General features: G+C 40.7%; 1 protein-coding gene across 3 annotated transcripts in view; it reads left to right on the top strand.

Annotated features, from left to right (window-relative positions):
* The first annotated feature begins 204 nt into the window (after positions 1-204).
* The window catches only part of LOC138721402 (signal recognition particle subunit SRP54), a 33,314-nt gene continuing 13,684 nt past the window's right edge, over positions 205-19,834 (top strand). Inside the window, exons 1-16 of one of the 3 annotated variants that reach the window (XM_069858444.1) lie at positions 211-347; positions 2,401-2,509; positions 3,876-3,967; positions 4,532-4,616; positions 5,487-5,591; positions 6,626-6,692; positions 6,775-6,832; positions 7,499-7,649; positions 8,561-8,709; positions 10,040-10,140; positions 10,249-10,335; positions 10,739-10,812; positions 11,058-11,166; positions 11,928-12,098; positions 12,542-12,637; positions 13,234-13,361. In XM_069858444.1, the coding sequence (XP_069714545.1) occupies positions 2,432-2,509; positions 3,876-3,967; positions 4,532-4,616; positions 5,487-5,591; positions 6,626-6,692; positions 6,775-6,832; positions 7,499-7,649; positions 8,561-8,709; positions 10,040-10,140; positions 10,249-10,335; positions 10,739-10,812; positions 11,058-11,166; positions 11,928-12,098; positions 12,542-12,637; positions 13,234-13,325 (1,515 nt within the window). In that variant the 5' untranslated portion in view covers positions 211-347; positions 2,401-2,431 and the 3' untranslated portion in view covers positions 13,326-13,361. Of the gene's footprint in view, positions 348-2,400; positions 2,510-3,875; positions 3,968-4,531; positions 4,617-5,486; positions 5,592-6,625; positions 6,693-6,774; positions 6,833-7,498; positions 7,650-8,560; positions 8,710-10,039; positions 10,141-10,248; positions 10,336-10,738; positions 10,813-11,057; positions 11,167-11,927; positions 12,099-12,541; positions 12,638-13,233; positions 13,362-17,330; positions 17,446-19,834 lie in introns of those variants that run through there. The other 2 variants (XM_069858446.1, XM_069858445.1) reach the window with 2 other exon arrangements.

Raw genomic sequence — 19,834 nt, forward strand, 5'->3', positions numbered from 1 at the left:
TCGCGCGCATGCCCGGCCCGACAACGCCTCTCTCCGCGCATGCTCGAGCCGCCGAGCCCCGCCCTGCGCGCCCGGCCCTTTCCCCCGCCTCGTCCTTAAGGCGGCGCAGCCTCGCGTGGCGTTTTGCCGGCCCTCGCCCGACCCCCGGGCCACCTTAAGAGAGCGGGGGGCCCTCACGCGCCCCGGAAGCGGAAGGGAGAGTGGGCCGCGGGGTGAGGGCGAGTGGTGACGTTTCCCTGGGTGGCGGCGGCCGGTGCCTTCCCGGCGCTGCCAGCGGGAACGGCGGCAGCGGCGGGCGGCCCCGCCGAGGCGGCCTGGGCTGAGCTGGGCCCCGTGCCGCGCTCCCGGTGAGCGCTTAGGTCTCTGGCGTTAGGCGGCTCCGCTCCTGGCGGGGAGGACGGGCCCTGGGGAGCTGGTGGCGGGTCCTGCCCCCGGTCTGCGGAGCCGCTGCGGTGCCGTCCGCTGGCTCTGGGCGGGTCTGGGGGCGCGGGGCCGGGATTTCCCTTTTCCGCATCTACTGGCGCCTGCGGCGGCTCAGAGGGCGCCGTCCTGCCTCTCCACCAGGTGGTTTTAGAAGGTGGGAGCTGGTAAGGTGGAGTTGATGTCGTTGCAGTAGGTCGAGCTGTTTTCAGCTGTGAATCGGCCTTTTTTTTTCAGTTGTTATGTTAGGCTTTCGGTATATCTTGAGTTGTGTATGCGTATGTTTTAGTATAACTCTGTTTTACAGGTGCTAAGTGAGTATTCTTTATGTTTGCTATCATTTAATTGGCTGTTGACTTTTAAAACAGCTGTTTAAGCAGCTGCCATCAATTAAAGCTGTTATCTTTTAAAAATTCTGTGTCTTAAAGAGTACCACTAGTTTAGCAAACCAGATATTGGTTAGTGGTTTATAGTATAGAGATAAGCAGTTTGTTTTTTCAGAGTTGTTTCACTGCTGTTTTGCTGTGGCTTTATAAAGCCCCTCTATTTCTGCTGTCCTTTTATTCCGTAAGTGCCCGCTCTTTAGCAGCAAATGAAGAGGTCTTGGGACTCTGTGCAGTGGAACGATTATTTGGGAGCACAGTGCGGAGGGGCCTAGGCTGCTTCTGCTGAAGGCAGCTCAGATTTCGTATAGCTCACAGCCTTGCTCGGCATGAGGCCTGCTTAATACAGCCAGGCTTGTTTAGCGTGGGGCCCTGCCAGATTTAAACCTGGTCAGTGCATTTGTGGAGTACTGCATCAGAGCTAAAAAGTTCTTTTAGAACTACAGATGATGTGAACGTGTATGTGTTCTGTAGTGGAGTCACTGCTAATGTCCTTCTGGCTACCTGCCAAGCCAAGTTGACTTTCTGAGATGGCCCTTGTGTCTTTTTGTATCTAGTGTCTATTGCGTAGTTCACAGCTTGGATGGACTGTGCATAAAAAGTTATAGTAATTTCTCTACTTGGCATCCCTTAATAATTCTGATGGCTTACAGATCCTTAACGTGCTAGGGAAAGCAGCTGATACCAAAATGATTGAACTCATCCCCTTAGCATAGTAATTTCATTACTTTTATTTTAAGGCTGTCAGAAGAAGCGTTGGAGTTTTGCAGGGAAACTTTCTATACTTGCATATTCATGGAACTATGGAAACGAATTTTAAATATTGAGTGGTGCTGCAACTTTTTTCGCCTTATACAAATGTTGGGTTGCCCTTTTTCAGAATTTTAGATTGCTGTTTTTGTTGACACCACCAGGAGATGAAATGGTTTAGCATGTTGACTAGACTATGCATACCCTTAAAAAAATTAACTTCTTATCATTTCCTAATTGTAAGTTGTGGTATGTTTTAGGCTTATATGTAAGATTTGTGACTAGTGAAGAACAATAATCTGGTTTTCCAATAAAGCCATTAAACAATACAATGTGAATTTTGCTTATTAAAATGCAAGCATGCTTGTAGAGTTACTGAGATGGGAAATTCAGTTCAGTTTAGTGTAAGGTAAATAAAATAGAACTGATCGATCATGTCCAGTTTTGCTAGCAAAATATTTTGCTTCTGCTCTCATTGTGTTTGCAGGATGTGGAACTTCTAGGCTGTTCTGCTTGATTTCTGTCACGTTACCATATGGCTGATAAGAAGATAGTTAGCCTTCTTTCTGGGAGTCTATCTTGACTGTTCTTTCACAGTGAATTCAATGTGCAAATATTCCAGACAGTGAAATGCTTCCTAAATGCAGTGTGGTCTCTTCAAGTAGGTCATTAGGATACCCTGTAATTAACTTTGGGCAAGTATTTGCTAAAAATAACAAAAAAAAGTTAAACTTGTGTGCTTTCTGGAATGCAAAGCAGGTTTCTTAACCCAGAAGATACTAGAATAATTAATTTGTGAAAGCATAGTTTCAATGAGTTTTAAATTTAATTTTTAATTGCTTTCCAGATTCTTTTGAGTTGTACTCGAAGCTGCCAAAATGGTTCTAGCAGATCTTGGAAGAAAAATAACCTCAGCATTACGCTCGCTGAGCAATGCTACGATTATCAATGAAGAGGTATGTAACATACACATGTGATGGCACTAACGTTTAGAAAGCAAAGTTCTGATGAGAAGTTTGAAATAGGCTGGCGTTATCCCTAGGCTCTTTTCTTCCTTCAAGTAAAATTTTCTAGCTAGGGGTTTTAACCGCTGGGTGGTACTCCTAAAGCTTAGAAGCAGGTTTAGGCACATATAGTCACCTTGGGCATAGTGGGTCCCATGATCAAAGCATCCTTGAGCCTGGTGGCTGCACTTACCAAGATCTGTGTTCTGAGGGGCTGAATGCTGGAGGAGGCAATATGTGCCCAAGTTGGGGTGGAAGGTAGGCTGTGAGTGCTCTCATTTATTTGTGTGACCTCAGCCAGACTATGGAGATGTGTACTGGGCTGCTAAAAGCTGAAGAAAACAAATAGCTTTCAGTGTAAACTTTGCTGTTCAAAATGTAAGGATTATGTTATATTCAAGGCAATACAGTGTGTGGCTCTGGAAGCTGTTTGACTTGGTGTAGTCTTTGTTTTTGTAATTAATAACTTGGAACTATAAATGTTTTATGTTAATATGGATTGAAAAGAAAGATGGAAAACTAACTGATGTGATGAGTTAGAAGTGCCTCTGAGTAAATAAGCTGCTAGAAACCCTTTAGGTAGGCAGATAGGTGGCTTTTAGAGTAACTAAAAGGTAGATGTATTGAGGGTTATAGGGTCGGAACTTGTGCGTAGAGGAAAGGTTTTAACAAATCTTCATCTGGAAGACAACAAATCCTTAATTGAATCAAATACAACCCAGTTAATGTTTTTCAGCATTAGAAGTTATTTTCCTGCAAGAGCTCAAGCTGTGTGAATGGGGCCATTTATGCAGGTGTTACTTTCAAAAAATATTTTTGTTGAAGTTTTCACTTTGAAAAGTCTTTTAGTTACTAAACTGGATTTCTAACAGAGGCACCTGTTTGCCTAAAAGGCATACCCCAGACCAGCAGTCTAGTTTCTGCTGAGAATGCAGATGACACTGTGTCAAATACTTTTTATTTATGGTGTTGTGTTGAGATTTTTTTGTGGCTTTCCATTAAGCTCTCTCTATGGAGTATCCATTGGGAAGTTTAAGAAGTCCTGCTACTATAGGAGCTGCTGTTTTCCTATTAAGGAAATTATCTATATTACTTTGGTTTAGTGTGCCTATTACAAATTGAGGGCCCTTCTTTTCCAGGATTACCCTTTCAAATTTAAATTGTATATACATAGGAAAAAATGCATAGACATAATTTATGCATTTGATTTGTAAAAGCCTCGGTTTTATCATAAATACACTTTCTTATTCATATTTTGAACTAATACTGGCCTGGACAATACTGTGCATTATAAAACCATTTTTTTTATACTCCAAAGGTTTTAAATGCTATGTTAAAAGAAGTATGTACAGCATTACTGGAAGCTGATGTTAATATTAAACTTGTGAAGCAACTCAGAGAAAATGTCAAGTAAGTGAAATAATCAAAATGCATTTAACTTACAATGATTGTAAAAGTTGTAATTTGAAGTTACAGAAGAATAACTCCTACCTTTATATGGTTTTTATGTGCACCCAGTTTACCTTTAACAGGAAAATACAGTTTGAACCAAATATCTCGCCAGTTCCATCAAAAGAATCTTCATCAAGTTTAGCCAGCAATGGCTGTTATACTCTTCTTTCAAAAACTGTTGTGGTGGTATGATAAATAAGTTCTTTGTTACTTCCGAGACATCTCATCCTGTGCTGGGTATAAATAGATCTGTGTATATGACCAGTACTGTTTACCTTGGCTATTTTCAGATGTGTAATCTGAGTAGATGCAAGCCTGAAAGATGCAACTGTTTCAGAAATCTGGTTTTGCCCTGCATACAGAAGTAGTGTCTCCAAGGGTGGGGGGAGGTGTCGTCTTAAATACATCATATCTGAAAACTCAAGGCAGATCATTGTTGTTCAGTTGCAAAGACTTAATTCATTACCAGATTAAAGTGATGCTTTAAGTTATGCTAATGCTATGTGGTTTTCTTAAACTCAGGTCTGCAATTGATCTTGAAGAAATGGCATCTGGCCTTAACAAAAGAAAAATGATTCAGCATGCTGTCTTTAAGGAACTTGTGAAGGTGCAACTTCAAAATTCTCTATTATGTCACTTTTCTTGTACGGCCTGGGCTGTGCAAGTAGTACAGTGGCAAACCAAGCTTTAAAGTTATTGTATGGTACCTACGGTGACATTTTCTGCTGTGAGACTGCTTACTGTTGCAAACACTAGTATTCTCCTGATTGAAACTACTTCCTGGGCATCTGACTCTTACTCTTAGATTGAAATTTAAAGGCAAAATATGGGTAAAATGATGTTAGCTTCTGGGCTGTCTTTAGTTGTCCCAGAAATGGGCCTTTGAACAAATTTTCATTTGGGTATCAAGACAATTATTATTAGCCTTTCAAAAAAGTCTAAAGTAACAGCCCAGCAGTTCATGGCAACGCTTCTCTTTAATCTGCCTGCTTGGTCAAATACACACCTGGGTATCAGTATTCTGTTCTCTTTCCAGTTAATGATGTAGTCTTTCATTCTTCTGTAGTCTGTGCCCACCCATAAGATGGCTGTCTGGAATTTATGCCTTCTACTCATTTGACAAGTGAGGCAGCAGGGCTAAAAAGTTTTTGATGCTTTAGGATTCTCACCAGAAGTCCATTTCTGTGTTATACTTGTGCCATACATACAGGCTACCCTGATTTTGGTGCTTGGTGTTAGAAAGAAATGAACACTGTTACTGTTACAGAATTATTATGCGTAACACTGTATACTATAGGTATTTTGCATGGGCTGTTGTTCACAGTAAATTGGCAAGCTTCTAAGCCAAATAAGACTAGAATATGCAAAAATTGGTTTGGTCTATTGAATATAAAACCAGGCACCTAGAATGACTGTGACACTGACTGTTCTGTGCTTCTGAAATTCAGTGCTGCCACATATATTCTTTGTTCTATAGCTTGTAGATCCTGGAGTCAAAGCGTGGACACCTACCAAAGGAAAACAGAATATTATAATGTTTGTTGGTTTGCAAGGAAGTGGTAAAACAACAACCTGTTCAAAGGTAACTTGAACTGAATCTGTTTACAACTTTGGTTTTTTTTTTTTATTGGAAGGAGCAGTGGTCATTGGATTCCTTTGAGATTTGCTTGTGATCTGTGCTGTTTCTATTAGCAGGAAAGCACTAAGTACAAGGTAGAGATGAATGTCCAAAGTAGTATTCTCTTAGGGCCATTTACAGTTTGTAGGGCTTCCTTCAAGATATTTTTAAATTAAACTCTTGATGAAATCATACTGTAAATCGATAACAAATTCTTCTGTTCCTTGTTTACTGGGTTTAAGACTAGTACTATGAATGGATCTTATGTCATTCCATTACCTACTTAAGGGAACCAGTGGAAGCTGGCCTCTGTTAGGTATCTCAGTTAAGTGTGAGAGGGTGGTGGGAAACCTTTTCCAGCCCTAAATCCATTGAGGACGTTTGGATTTGTATTTCTGAGCCTAAAAAAGAATGCTCTGAATCATGGCTTAACCTATTTATGATGGTGGTTGGGTGGAAAAATCATCCTGTGGAAAGACTAACGCATCTTTTTTAGTCATCTGCTTCTGAGATTCACATGTAGGCTATACTGAATATATCACTGCTCTGATTTCGTAACTTCCCTAGTGCTTCTGTAGGTGAACTATATTTTGGAAGTTTGTCTATGGTTAGTGCTTAGTATTGAAGTACTTACTACTTTGTGTAATTTCTAGAAGCTTGTCCCATGTGCAGCATTTACATTAAGCAGAATCCAGGAGTTTGTTAAATGGGAATTAGAATTGTATGTAGTCATTCCTAGCTCAGGAAAATAAAATCAGCAGCAGAGTCCATCAGCTGTTTTCATCCCACCACTAATACTCATTTGTATAACTTTTGTGAATAATGGATGATAACATTTGATACTTATACAGTGTTACTAAGTGGTCTCACTTACAGGAAGGCTGGTTGGATTTTTTTTGTCCCCTATATGCATTTCAGTGACTTATCAGCTATTATATGGTGTCATGCTTTCTAGTAGGATTCTGCTATAACTACTTGGTTTGGATTTCTTTTCATAGCTGGCATACTTCTATCAAAGGAAAGGTTGGAAGACGTGTTTAATATGTGCAGACACATACAGAGCAGGTAATATGGTCTTTAATGCTGTGGTTCTTTATCAATACTTGTGGATTTTTTAAGTAGCTCCTTGACTGTACCTGTCTTACAGGTGCTTTTGACCAGTTAAAGCAGAATGCCACAAAAGCAAGAATTCCCTTTTATGGGAGGTAAGTATTTCTTAGAATCGGTTTGGAGAATGATTCGGCTCCAATGATGTATTCCTTACTGAACATCTCGCACTAAGCCCCATTCGGTGTTGTCCAATTACTTAGGTTTTATTACAATATTTGCTCTGATCAGATGAAAATTCTACCTGGTTCAGTATGCTGTCTGCCAGTAGTAGCAGGTAGGGATAGTGTAAGAAGACATCAGGCATCTGGAGATAATTCCCTGGAATATTCTTTCAGCAGGTAGCTGTTTATAGGCCTTTACCAGACATATTCTGCTTTTCAGATCAAGAGAGATGATTTTTGGACTCTTTATTTTATTGTCAAGTAGGGGCAGCAGTGGACCTAAATTAGGTTTTGTGAAGTGGTAAATAACTTTCCTCTCAGCTGCACTGGAAGTGTACTAAGCGCTCAGTTAAATCTTATTTCAGAGAAGGACTAGTAGAACTTAATGCAGCCTTCAGCAGGTGAGACAGCTCTTCGTGCTTCAACTCACTGAAGAGTAAGGGCAGGAAGACATTTTTAATCAAATTTTGCTTGAAATCCCCCTTGAGATCCAGGTAGATTTACCGTTAACAAGTGTACAGTCAAGTGATGGAAGCTTGAATTGGTTTATTTGGGAACAAAGAATTGTGTGTGTATATATATGTTTCTCCTTGTGATCAGTTATACAGAAATGGATCCTGTAATTATTGCCTCGGAAGGTGTTGAGAAATTTAAGAATGAAAACTTTGAAATAATCATTGTTGATACAAGTGGACGTCACAAACAGGAAGACTCTTTGTTTGAAGAGATGTTACAAGTTGCTAATGCCATAGTGAGTAGTTTCAAGCAATAATACAATAACTTCTGTTGTAGTAATTTGACCATAAATAATTTATGTTTATCTCCTAATGCTCTGTGTGGATTTCACTCCTCCAGAATGCATCAGCTCTTTAATTCCTGGAGTATATTAGAAATAACAAATGGATATGAATAAACAAGGGCTGGATGATCAGTGCTTGATAGTTTTGTGTCAGTTTCAATTCTTGTATCTGTAATTCAAGGATGCTTTTACATAACTAGACTTCTGTTCCTGCTTCAACTTTTCCTTTTCAGGATCTTTGCATTGAGAAATTAGATGAAAGAACCAGTCTGATCTGGTTTCCTGTAGCTGTGTGCTGTGTTTTCTTTGATTGTCAAGAATAATTGTGCTGAAACAGAAGATGATTGGATTAACTTTAAGCAGTTGTGATATGTAAATGAAGCTGGTGTTTCTTGTATGGTTTTAAAATGTCCAGCTATTTACTTGCTTCTGTGGTCTTGCAGTGACAGTATATGACACTTCCCACAAAGCTCCTGCTAATGGCTAACTTATTTTCAGAGGAATGGATGTCTTTATAGCTCTTAATGTAAACCAAATGGAAGATGTAAGCCATTAATTGCTTGTTGATACCAGTTAATTTATTGGGTCAGATACTGGCTAAATTCACTCAAAATATAAGTGATAACTGCAAATCCATTACATTTTAATGTTGGTGTTGTAGTTCAATCTTTTACATAGTAATGCAGCTTCAGAGGCTTCAAGTGGTCCTTAGACAATACCGTTCATAAATGAATTGCCATTTTGTTTTAAACAGCGCAGCTTTTACATACTGCAAAACCAGTAAGTTCTGGTACTGAACATGATGCATGAACACTGTTTAAGAAAGCAGTAAGTGGTGATTTTGTGTATCTCTCTTCTCCCAGCAACCAGACAACATTGTTTATGTGATGGATGCGTCCATTGGCCAAGCTTGTGAAGCTCAAGCTAAGGCTTTCAAAGATAAAGTAGACGTAGCTTCTGTTATTGTTACTAAGCTTGATGGACATGCAAAAGGTGGTGGAGCTCTTAGCGCGTAAGTATTGTGATGTCTGGCCATGCATAGATAACCAGGAAATGTGTTCATGTCTTAGTAACCTGTCCTGTGAAAGTGTCACTGTCACTGCACAGAATTTGAGATTTAAGTCACTAACTTGCCCTACTTCTGGTAATCAGTTGTTGATACTTAACATCTGTCAGAGTCTATTATGGTGTACTTCCAATAGAGCAATGTGTATTGTCATACGTCAGTCTTCAGAGAACAGCATCAGGCAATTCTGTTTCTTGCATCTTGCATATCAGGTTTTACCAAATGTATTAATTTGGCTGTAATAGATATGGCTTACTTGCAAAGCTTTGCTTTTCATTTAATTGCCAAGATTTTTTTTCCAAAAGGGAAAAACCTCTAGCTAGTCATAACTAATAGCCTTAAAACAGTGATGCAAATCAAAGTTCTGGGTTGCCAGTGGCCAGCAATTTGGTAAAAAATTAGTCTGCTGTTATACTTTCCTGAATTCCATTGTTGTTGGACTTGGCGCTGTATCGTGACAGGCTCTATTGACTAGAAAATACTACATTTTATCTTATGCCTTATATGATGGCATGTCATCTTCGGCTGCATTTCAATGTTATAGTTTGCTTGGAGCCGAGATTTGTCAAAACAGTCAAAGTTAGCTGATGGCAACTTACCAAATCGCTGTCTGGCTTTGGTCTTAAATGTTGGAGTTCTTAGCAGCAAAATGCATGTGACAGTTTATTTATAGCATAGTGATGGAAAAACAGAACTTGAGCAAAATGAAAATACCAGAAGCTTGTTCTGGTCATCGTGTGCTTGTATGCATTAAGTCTGCTGTGTTTGTACTGTACTTTCTGTAGACTGGAAGCTGAGTTCATCCAAGAGCTAGTGCCAGTGATTGATTGATGAAAAGGCTCCAACTTTTTCTATGTCTGCTTTTTTCTTGTGTTGGAAATTAGATTGTCTGTTGCTGGAGGTACCTTGAAGAAAAAGTTATCAATGCCTGTATCACCTGGCCTCCCAATATTAGGATAAAGTGGATATTATTCACTTTTCTTTCCTCTCGAGAGTCTTAAACTTGGTGATAAAAATAAACAGCTTCTATTTCTGTTCATGACTTTTCAAAGCAGAGTTTTTACTTTACAAAGCACTAATTAGGGAAACATCTTGTCAGCTACTTCCAGCTACCCATCCTATATGCTGGATGATTTTGCATTAATAGTTTGAGGAGTAAGGAAGGTACTTCTGAGAGGATGCATTGTGTTGGTGATGCCAAGCTGGTTACGTTTATAGGTGGTACGAAAGATGGGTGGGTTGTGAGAGGCCATTTCATAAAATATTTTTTCTGCAGAGTTGCTGCCACAAAGAGTCCTATTATTTTTATTGGGACTGGTGAACACATAGATGACTTTGAACCTTTTAAAACACAGCCTTTCATCAGCAAGCTTCTTGGTAAGTACTATATATAAACTGCACTTGAAGGACACTTTGAAACGGACAGTAGAAAGTCAAAGTGTAATTTTTTTTAAAGCTAACTTCAGAGCTGTTTGTTTTTTCCAGGTATGGGTGATATTGAAGGATTGATAGATAAAGTAAATGAGTTAAAGTTGGATGATAATGAAGCACTCATAGAAAAGCTCAAACATGGTAAGTTATTCCCGAGGCCTGAATAGCAGAGGTATTATCATTATTACCTAATAACGATAGGTGCTCTGGTATGTAAACCACTGAGTTAATTTGTGTTACATATGCAGACAAGTAACTTGTTTTGTGGTTATTCTCTAAGTGTGGCAGGCAAGTAAATGGAAATATATTTTTTGAGTGATGAGTCTCTTGGACTATTAACTGTCTATAACGGTGGAATAACTAGCTTAAGTGTGTGCCACCTAAAACAGTTTAGCCATGTTAACAATGGAGAAGAGGTTTATTTATCTTCTTACGTATGCAGGATAGTATTTATCTTGCAAATAAGAAGAAAAACTGAGAAAGGACAGCAGGACCAAATTGCTGGTGTGACTTTTGCTAATTTTCTTTTTTTGTTTTACTTCAGGTCAATTTACGTTAAGAGATATGTATGAACAATTCCAAAACATCATGAAAATGGGACCATTCAGTCAGATCTTGGTTAGTTATCCCAAAAATAATTTTATCAGATTTTCATTTATATTTGACAAACTTCTGCTGTAAACTTCACATTCTTTATTGAGATTGAGGTTAATCTGTGCTTCGTTTCTTAAAAAGGTGAAACTTTGCCTACTGCAATACATTACTACTGTACTAAAATTTGCTTTCTGTATTTTTCACTCCTTCATTGAAGTTAGCTATGCCTGTTCTGACACAGTGTTTTGTTTTCCTTTTTTTAAAACAAGGGTATGATCCCTGGTTTTGGAACTGACTTCATGAGTAAAGGCAATGAACAGGAATCTATGGCAAGGCTAAAGAAACTGATGACTATCATGGACAGTATGAATGACCAAGGTAAAACAAACTTCACTTTTTTTTTCCCCTCCATTGTTGAACAAGCTTATTTAGAGATCTTTTTTTGAAATAAATTGGACATGTGGTATCTACCGTGACAGAAAATGATGAGAAGCATTTGTCACTTTTAAAAGTGGCAAAATGTTACAAACTGTCTGAATTAGTCTAAATATTTGAAGAGGTAACTTGACAATTGCCTGTTGCTGCTCCATCAGGTATTGAGTAGGTGTGAATTTCAAACATTGTATTGGAAATTAATGTATTTTTCATACTGTAGCTGTGCTCTTTAAATTAATGCTATTCTTGAAATTTAAAAGGCTACATTGATCTTTAATCTGTCATTGGTGTCTTTCTTCCTACCCACCCTCAAATTTACTTGGTAACGTAGCCTGGTCTCTGAAATTCAAGATGTGTTGTTTCTAATCCACCCCTAAGCCTTGCTGCAGAATTATGCTCTTCCCCTTGTGCTGAACCTATTGATAGGGCTTAAGACCAAGCGTGGTGAGAGAGCATTATTTATTCAGGTGAGTTTTTCTAGCATGGTGATTAACAAATGATCATAGCTGCTTTTCAGTTCTTTTCCCTAGAATACTATATCTTCGTCTATGTAAAATTCTGTATTATCACTTCTAAAACTAGGTTTTTGTTCTCTGGCTCAAAACTAAGTTCTCAACAATAATGAGAACAAGTTTGCTACCAGCTATGATGGATTTTAATGTCACTAATTGAACGGATTTTTCTTTCCCACACTGTCATTGCAGAACTTGACAGTACAGATGGTGCCAAAGTTTTCAGTAAGCAGCCAGGAAGAATCCAAAGAGTAGCAAGAGGCTCAGGTGTTTCTACCAGAGATGTTCAGGAGCTTTTGACCCAATACACTAAGTTTGCACAGATGGTGAAAAAGATGGGAGGCATCAAAGGGCTTTTCAAAGGTAAAAAAATAAGAAAAGAAAAACACTTATTAACTCAGTGGGAGATCACTTGATATGGGAACCCAGAGGGAAGGTGAAAATGTTGATTAAGTGTTGGGAGAGGAGAAAGTAAGTTGTACCTCGCTCATTTTCATGATGTTTGAAAGTTCTTTTATGTAACTGGCAAGAGTTGCACTGCTCTTCACGACACCTAATGTGCAAGTGAAAACTACTGTGTTTTTGGCTTTATCAGTGTAAACTTCATTACTAAAATACTGACGCTTCAGTATGTTGTGGGGCACAAGGACTGTTGATCCTCAGAATACTTTCAAGTGGCTGATGTAACTTTTGTTCATGGACTTGAATGGATATGAATCTAGAATTAGGAGGTAAAATTCTGATTTATTCTAACCCCACATATTAATCAACTTTCTTATGATTTGCTTTGATTTTTTTGGTTTTAGGTGGTGACATGTCAAAGAATGTAAACCCGTCTCAGTTGGCTAAACTGAACCAACAGATGGCAAAGATGATGGATCCAAGAGTTCTTCATCATATGGGTATGTGTTGGCTTTTTACAGCTTTGAGAGGAGTAGCAGTTATGGTGGAACATTTGAAATGTAGAATTGAGAAAGGTGATGTGAGAATCTGTCTTAAATATCAGTATTAAGTATTTCTAGGTTTTCTAATGAGGCTCAGAAGTTTGGGTCTCAGTTATGAATGCTTTGCATTTACCAGTGGTACCTGATGAAATAGCAGAGTTATGACTTGAAGCATGATTTGGTAAGGCAAATCCGTTCCTAAGCTTCATTTCCCTTCTCTTCTAAATTTTGCCTCAAATGAAGATGCTCTTGTGAAATTCAATAAAGACACTCCCATAATGGAACCTTACTAATTGTTCATCCCTTCAAGGTGGTTGTTTTTGTCTAGATCTGAATGCACAGGTTAAAGCCTACTTTAAGCCTGGTATTTTGAAGGCCTTTCTGTAATTACTTGTTCAGTTGTCTGTTTTTGTCAGCTGTTTAAACTTGTCTTGACAGTCATCAGCTTTTTTATGTCTGTATTATTGAAATAGTGTGCTGTAATGAGGCCTCAAGATAGATAGCTGTGCTTCAGAGCTAATTAACACATCCATGCTCTCACTTATTTTCTGCAGGTGGCATGGCAGGATTGCAATCAATGATGAGACAATTTCAACAAGGTGCTGCTGGGAATATGAAAGGCATGATGGGATTCAATAATATGTAAAGAAGCCTTAATAATAAATGGACTTGGTTAACTCTTTGTTGCGACTTTGGTGAAAGAATTTGCTTTCTTCCTTTTTACAGTGATGGGAATAGAGTGGTCTTTTGAAATCTTATTCAGGCTTCTCGGTTTCTACATCTAATTTCTGAAAACTATTTTTGCTTAAATTAGTTCCCCTCCACTAATGGATGGCACAAAGAGTAATTCAATTTAATAAAACAAAATCATAATGTAAAAATTTAATATTTAGAGACACTTTTTAATTGTTTACATCAAATGGCAGCCATTATATTTGTAAACAACCCTGATCTTTGGTTATAGTAACATAAAATGTCACAAATATACTGTAAAATAAAATGTAAGTGGTTATAAACAAGGGGATGGCCTGTTTCTTCAGTACTTTCGTAACTGTTGTTAATGAGTATGTAATGAGATTATTTCCTTAGTTTGATTTGTTTCTAGTGACTGTTGTAAATCATGTTTGGTATAGATGCTATATACATCAGTATCTGAAATGTGCTGTTGCTGCTCAGGTATTCTCCTTGGAGCGTTTTCAGAAGGTAGATGTGCTGTGCTTAGGTTTGTGTAAAACTTTGTTCTCCTGAGTTTTGTTGCTCTTTCCCTATACATGAAGAATGAAGTGACTAAAACAGAAGTATGCAGTTATTAAGCTGTCCCATATACTGAAGGTCATCTTCATACCAGGGTGCCAATTAAGCAGTTCTTTTGTTATGGAGAAAATTTCTGATGTATACTAGGTAGAATTCTGTGCTGGTGCTGAACTTAAAACAGCTGTATCTGACAGAACACACTGCCCCAACCCAAGCTACAATCTGATCTTAACTTCCTATAGCATTTTTCTGTTTAATATTTCAATTTACAGTGTTGGTCTCAAAGGGGTGGAATCGCAGGCACACTTTTAGAAACTAGGTAGCCTAGATGAACCCTGAAATCCAACATGCATCTTGACAAATAAGATAAAAGTGAAAGATCTTACCATAAGGCAAGGTGGTATGCTATGAGTTCATTTTAATATACTGCAGAGTGCTTCGGTTGTAAATAGACACCCATCTCTTGCTTAGGTAAGATAAAAATCAAATACAGTAATTAAAACAAGTGTGTCCTGCCAGACAGTTCTTTGAAAAGGTGTCAGCTAACAATGGACAGTGAATTTCTTATACAAGCGATTATGCTCTTGTGCTAGTAGAACAAGGTGTGCTTTAACTCATCATATAATGTAAAGTATCTTCTGCACCATTAGTGGTAAGTATGCAATGTATGGAGTATGCTGGAAAATCCTCAGGTATGCCATATATCCACAGCACTGCAGTTTATGCATAGCATTGGTCTGTAAAAGGCTGTTAAGTTGGATCTTAGTTCTTCAAATGTAATGAAACAATGAATTCTTGCATAGCACCAGCTTGTGAGGGAGCTGTCCTCAGCTAGTTAGTGGGGGGTGTGTTTGATAAAAAAAACCTTACTCTTTTTTCATAGTATTTTCAGTTCTTGAGCAGTACAAGCCAATGCAGTATACAAAATCATGCAGCAAAGAGCAGCAAATCTTGGTTTGGAATGCAGTCTCTAGGGGAGCGTGGATAGTTAAGTTGAATGGTTTTGGTGGAAATCAAACATGAATGAGCGCATTGAGGATGAAGAGTGAAACATAATGCTTCTGGACAGGCTCAGTCAGACTGTCAAGTTACCAACAATTAACTCTTCTTTAGAAATTCATCATATACCTTGCAGTTCAGTCTTTAATTCACAATTTCCAAACTGCTTTCACTGCTACCAGACAGGGAGAGAGCTGTCACTTCGGCAGAGGCAAGGGCAAGTTCGGAAAGCATTTCCTTTAAAATGTGTTGTTTCTAAGGTATATGCTGGAATAAATAGATAGCAGTACCTTAAAGTGCCAGGTAGAAGACTTTGGAGCCTCCTTGGAATAATTGGCTAAAGAACTCAAATTTACAAAAAAGTTTCATGTTGGAGGCACTTAAAAAGAGAGTTTGACTGTATGGGAGTGCCTATAAAGTTCTCTGATAGAATTGTTCTATAAAGCTGGGGTGTGTGGGCAATTATTTTGTGTTTGTGGATCCTGCAGATCATAATGTGTTAAATAAAAAGTTGTATGTTCTAGAACTGCCAGCAAGCACCATGAGTTACAACTCTCCTAGCACCACTGTGTTGTATCAGGCTGCTTGTCCTCCTTCCCCACAGCACCTTGGTGATCTGCAGAAAAGTTTTTTTTCTCTGGCATATGAGAAGCCTGGAAAGACAGAGGCAAACATCATTGGAAATACTCAGAATGAGGTTTACCTTTCTGCATACTTCTTACTGAAAGCTGTTGCTGCTGCTCAGACTAGTTTTTCTTCTGGGTTGGTGTTTGGACACAGCTAAATGAAGTTTCTGTTGAGAACCCGAAGTAGGTAAGAAAAGGTTTAGGTGATTGTAGCACCCGGGGAAGGCCACTAGAAGGAGCCAATGGACAACAGTCATGGACAAAATAAGGTCAACCCTTTATTTCTGCTGTAGAAGTGCGCCCTCATTTCAAAATTGGTGACATCCTGCAGTTACCCTCTTTTGTGGTTGTAGGATGCCAATAGCTTTGATATCCAACACACTAATAGGTATCTGGCGCATGTTTGGTTTTTTTGGAAGGTGGTGGTGGTGGTAGTTCGGTAAACTTGGAAGACCTTCACTAGTTGTAGAAAAGTCATGTATTGCTGGTGCATGCTTTATCAGTTGCTGCCTTTATAAGGGAAAATCATACTGGAAGAGTGAGAACAACAGGCTTAATGGAATTATTTTACTCCTTCAAGAAAGAGGAGGACCTGACAGTTCAAACAAATATCCTTTTATTGCAGCTAAGGCAAAGGATGTATGTTGTTTGCAGCTGCTATATTTGAGCCTCTGTGACCAGCCTAAGAGGAAGCTTATGGTAGTCAATAGATAGCTGTGTGATAGGAGCTGGACAATTAACTGTTAGCACAACAACAAGCCATGGAAAGGCATAGGCATGGGTTTATTGGTTAATAGACTTTACCTTTCCTCTGGACTTTCAGTACTGATACTTGTTAAATCTATTAAACTTGTCTAAGTTGCAAAAACTAATTGCTCTAGGAGGTGAAAGATTAACCTCAGTGTTGCTGCACGGCTGCTGTAGTCACAGTAGGGGCAAAGGAGAGCAAGCTGGCTGGTTGATGATTTGATGCTGTTCTTCAAGAGCTGCTGCCATGTTTCAACCAGTCCATACTAAGCAGAACGTAGACTGCTCAAAGTAAGAGGTAGTTATGCACCCTTACTAGTTTTGCTTTGCAGTTTTAAGTCATTCCTCCTTGTTTTACAGCAGGATGCTGGGTTCTCTACTATCTAAAATAGGAGAATTATGGAATAGTATCATAGAATAATTTGGGTTGGAAGGGACCTTAAAGATCATACAGTTCTAACCCTCCTGCAATTGTTTCATTCATGTGTTTCTGTAATTACACATTCAATAGTACAACCCTTTCATAAGGGGTGTATTTTCTGCTGTCTGCTAGCAAAATTGTAAAGATGTATGTCTGCTTTACCTGGGACTTTAATCATTGGCTCTTGATAATAGGATTTATAAAGGGCGTAAAACCCTTCTATGCTACAGACTAATTTTTTGGAAGCTGTTTGTAATGATATCTAAGGAAAGATTTCTTCACCATGAGAGGGGTGAGGCCCTGGCCCAGGTTGCCCAGGGAGGCTGTGGCTGCCCCACCCCTGGAGCTGTTCAAGGCCAGGTTCGATGGGGCCTTGGGCAGCCTGGGCTGGTGAGACGTGTTGGATCTTTAAGGTCCCTTCCAGCCCAAACAATTCTAGGATACAGGATAGAAGAGCGGCTCTTCTTGTCCTGTAAATAATGGGATACTTCAGCCGTCGGTTCTGACCTGGTAAAAAGCCCCCCCCGCGCCCGCTCCGCCAGCCGCCCGGCCCCGCCGCCGCCCCCGGTCCCCACAGGCGCCGCCCCGGCGGGCGGGGCTGCCGGGCGGGCGGCTCCCCGGGCCGCGGCGCTGCCGGCCTCCCCGGCGCGATGGAGCAGGGGCTGCCCGCCATCTCCCTGTACTGCGCGCCCGCCGCCCGCGCCATGGAGCCCGAGCAGGTGAGCGCGGCCCCACCCGGCGCGGGGGCGCGAGGGGGAGCGGGGGGCGGCGGGCTCGGGGCTCGGCACTGGCCGGCAGGGAGCGCTCCCAGCTCAGGAGGCCAAACGTGCGCTGGGCGAGGGAGGGGATCCTGCCCCTCGGCTCCTCTCTTGTGAGACCTTACCGGGAGTATTGTGTCCAGTCCCTGGAATCCCCAGCACTGGAGGGGTATGGAGCTGTTGGAACGGGTCCAGAGGAGGGCTGCAAAGATGAGCCGAGGGCTGGAGAACCTGCCATACGAGGACAGGCTGAGAGAGTTGGGCTTGTTCAGCCTGGAGAGGAGAAGGCTCCGAGGAGACCTTATAGTGACCTTCCAGTGCCTGAAGGGGCTGCAAGAAAGCTGGGGAAGGACTGTTCACAAAGGCTTGTGGTAATAGAACTAGGGGCAGTGGGTGTAAACTGGAGAGGGGCAGGTTTAGACCAGACATAAGGAGGAACTTCTTCACTATGAGAGTGGTGAGGCCCTGGCCCAGGTTGCCCAGAGAAGCTGTGGCTGCCCCAACCCTGGAGGTGTTCAAGGCCAGGCTGGATGGGGCCTTGGGCAGCCTGATCTGGTGGGATGTCCCTGCCCAGGGAAGGGGGGCTGGAACTGGATGATTTTTAAGGTCCCTTCTGACCAAACTATTCCATGATTCTATGATATTGCATGGAGAGAGGCTCCTGGGAGCTGCCAGCAGGGCTGTCCCCGTGCCCTCCTTGGTCGCAGCGCTGTCCCAGGGTGTTGCTCCTGACAGGCACTCTGGCTGCAATTTAGCTGCCTGCGCTTCCAAGAAGGGTCGGGCTGTGTAATTGCAGTAGAAACACAAGGGTGGAAGTCAAGTGATATGAAAAAAAAAAAAAAAAGCCGAAGCCCCAGGAGCCTCCTCCCCCAAAAAATGAAGCCAAAAAAGTAACATGAATGAAATCGGTAAGGCAGGCAAGACAACAAGGGTAGAAATATTCTCACTATGATCACTTTTCTGGTAACGAGCGCTACTGAGCCTAAGATCTGTGCAAACTGAATTACTGGTCTGTTCTGAGGGAGAGTGGATATCGCACACTTTGGCATTTAGGGTCCTGAGCTCTAGTAATGATACCTGAGCTTGACAGAGTAAAAGATGCCCAGGTGAGAAGTCTGCTCTCCCTGTAACTGTTTGCTTTTCTTCTTCCTCTTCTTGATGACACTTTATGTTGTTGCATCACCTAATAGTACTTGTGTGAGCTCTAGCTTACCTGCGGGTGTCCCGACACACCTCATCCTTAATCGTAGTTTGTTTATTTTGGATGTGGACTGGAAGGCCATTGTGCTGCGTGTTGCACCAAGACTGTCAAAATGTGTGCTCTCTCTCTTGTTTCTGGCCAAAGGGTGAGCTAAGAAAGTGGGTGTAAAGAAGGCAAACAGGGAACAGCGGTTTCAGATGCTGACTTCCTGGCAGGTCACGTTTCTATGGGTGCCATAAAGCCAGCACAAATTCCAGCAGGGCATCTGAAAGCAAAAGGAAGTCGCGATGTTGACAAAGTGCCTTCGGAGTCCCACTAGTGTGGCAGAAAGTACAAGGCTGACTGGCTGTCACGTCTAACAGTTCCCAGAGTAGAAGCCAAAGTAAATACTTTAATCATGTGAGGTTGAGACAAATGTTGAGTCTTCCAAGACCCGTATAACGCATTGAAGAGGCTTGAGCCTGTGGAAAAAAATGAAGCGCCAGCCTGACCAAAGCCATGGACTAGAGGAGTGATCATTGGAGCAACTATAAAGGAAGATCAAAAGTGTAAAGCTTCAAATAAGAGATACAGTAACATTTGAGCTATAAAGTGGGTCTAGCTGAAAATTCTAGAAGTACATTGCCACAGTTTCAGAAAAATAAGTAAAATTTAGTGATGCTGAACTTTTTGCTTGCAGCTAGGAGAGAGTTGGCTTTTATTGGTGATGTGCATGTAAAAATTAAGAGGACAGGTGCTACAGTGATGACCAAAACCTGCAACCAGATTTGTTGACTAGGTAATATCCAAAGCAAGGGCTGATATGTATTATTTTATCTAATAATTTAGGACTCTGAACCACATTACTAAGGCAACCAAGTTCATTGTTCCTTGATGAATCCTTACTGTCTTGAACTACTGCATTTGCCTGAAAATTTGTCCTGGTACCAGCTTATCAGAGCTGCTTGCTGTAGGTAGTGTAAGTGGAATGTGAGACGGGTGTGCAAGGGAATTAAAGCCTGCTTTCTAAACTTCAAATATTAACTACCTTTTTTCTAAGTTAAAATATTAGAAGCATTTGAGTTAAATAAGTCAGAATTGGATGAAGAGGCTGTGCCTTTAGAGGAGCTCTAAGGAGAGGCTTATGCTGCTTGCTGTTATTAATCACAG

The sequence above is a fragment of the Phaenicophaeus curvirostris genome, chromosome 5, assembly GCF_032191515.1.
Source record: "Phaenicophaeus curvirostris isolate KB17595 chromosome 5, BPBGC_Pcur_1.0, whole genome shotgun sequence".
NCBI classification, from domain to species: domain Eukaryota; kingdom Metazoa; phylum Chordata; class Aves; order Cuculiformes; family Cuculidae; genus Phaenicophaeus; species Phaenicophaeus curvirostris.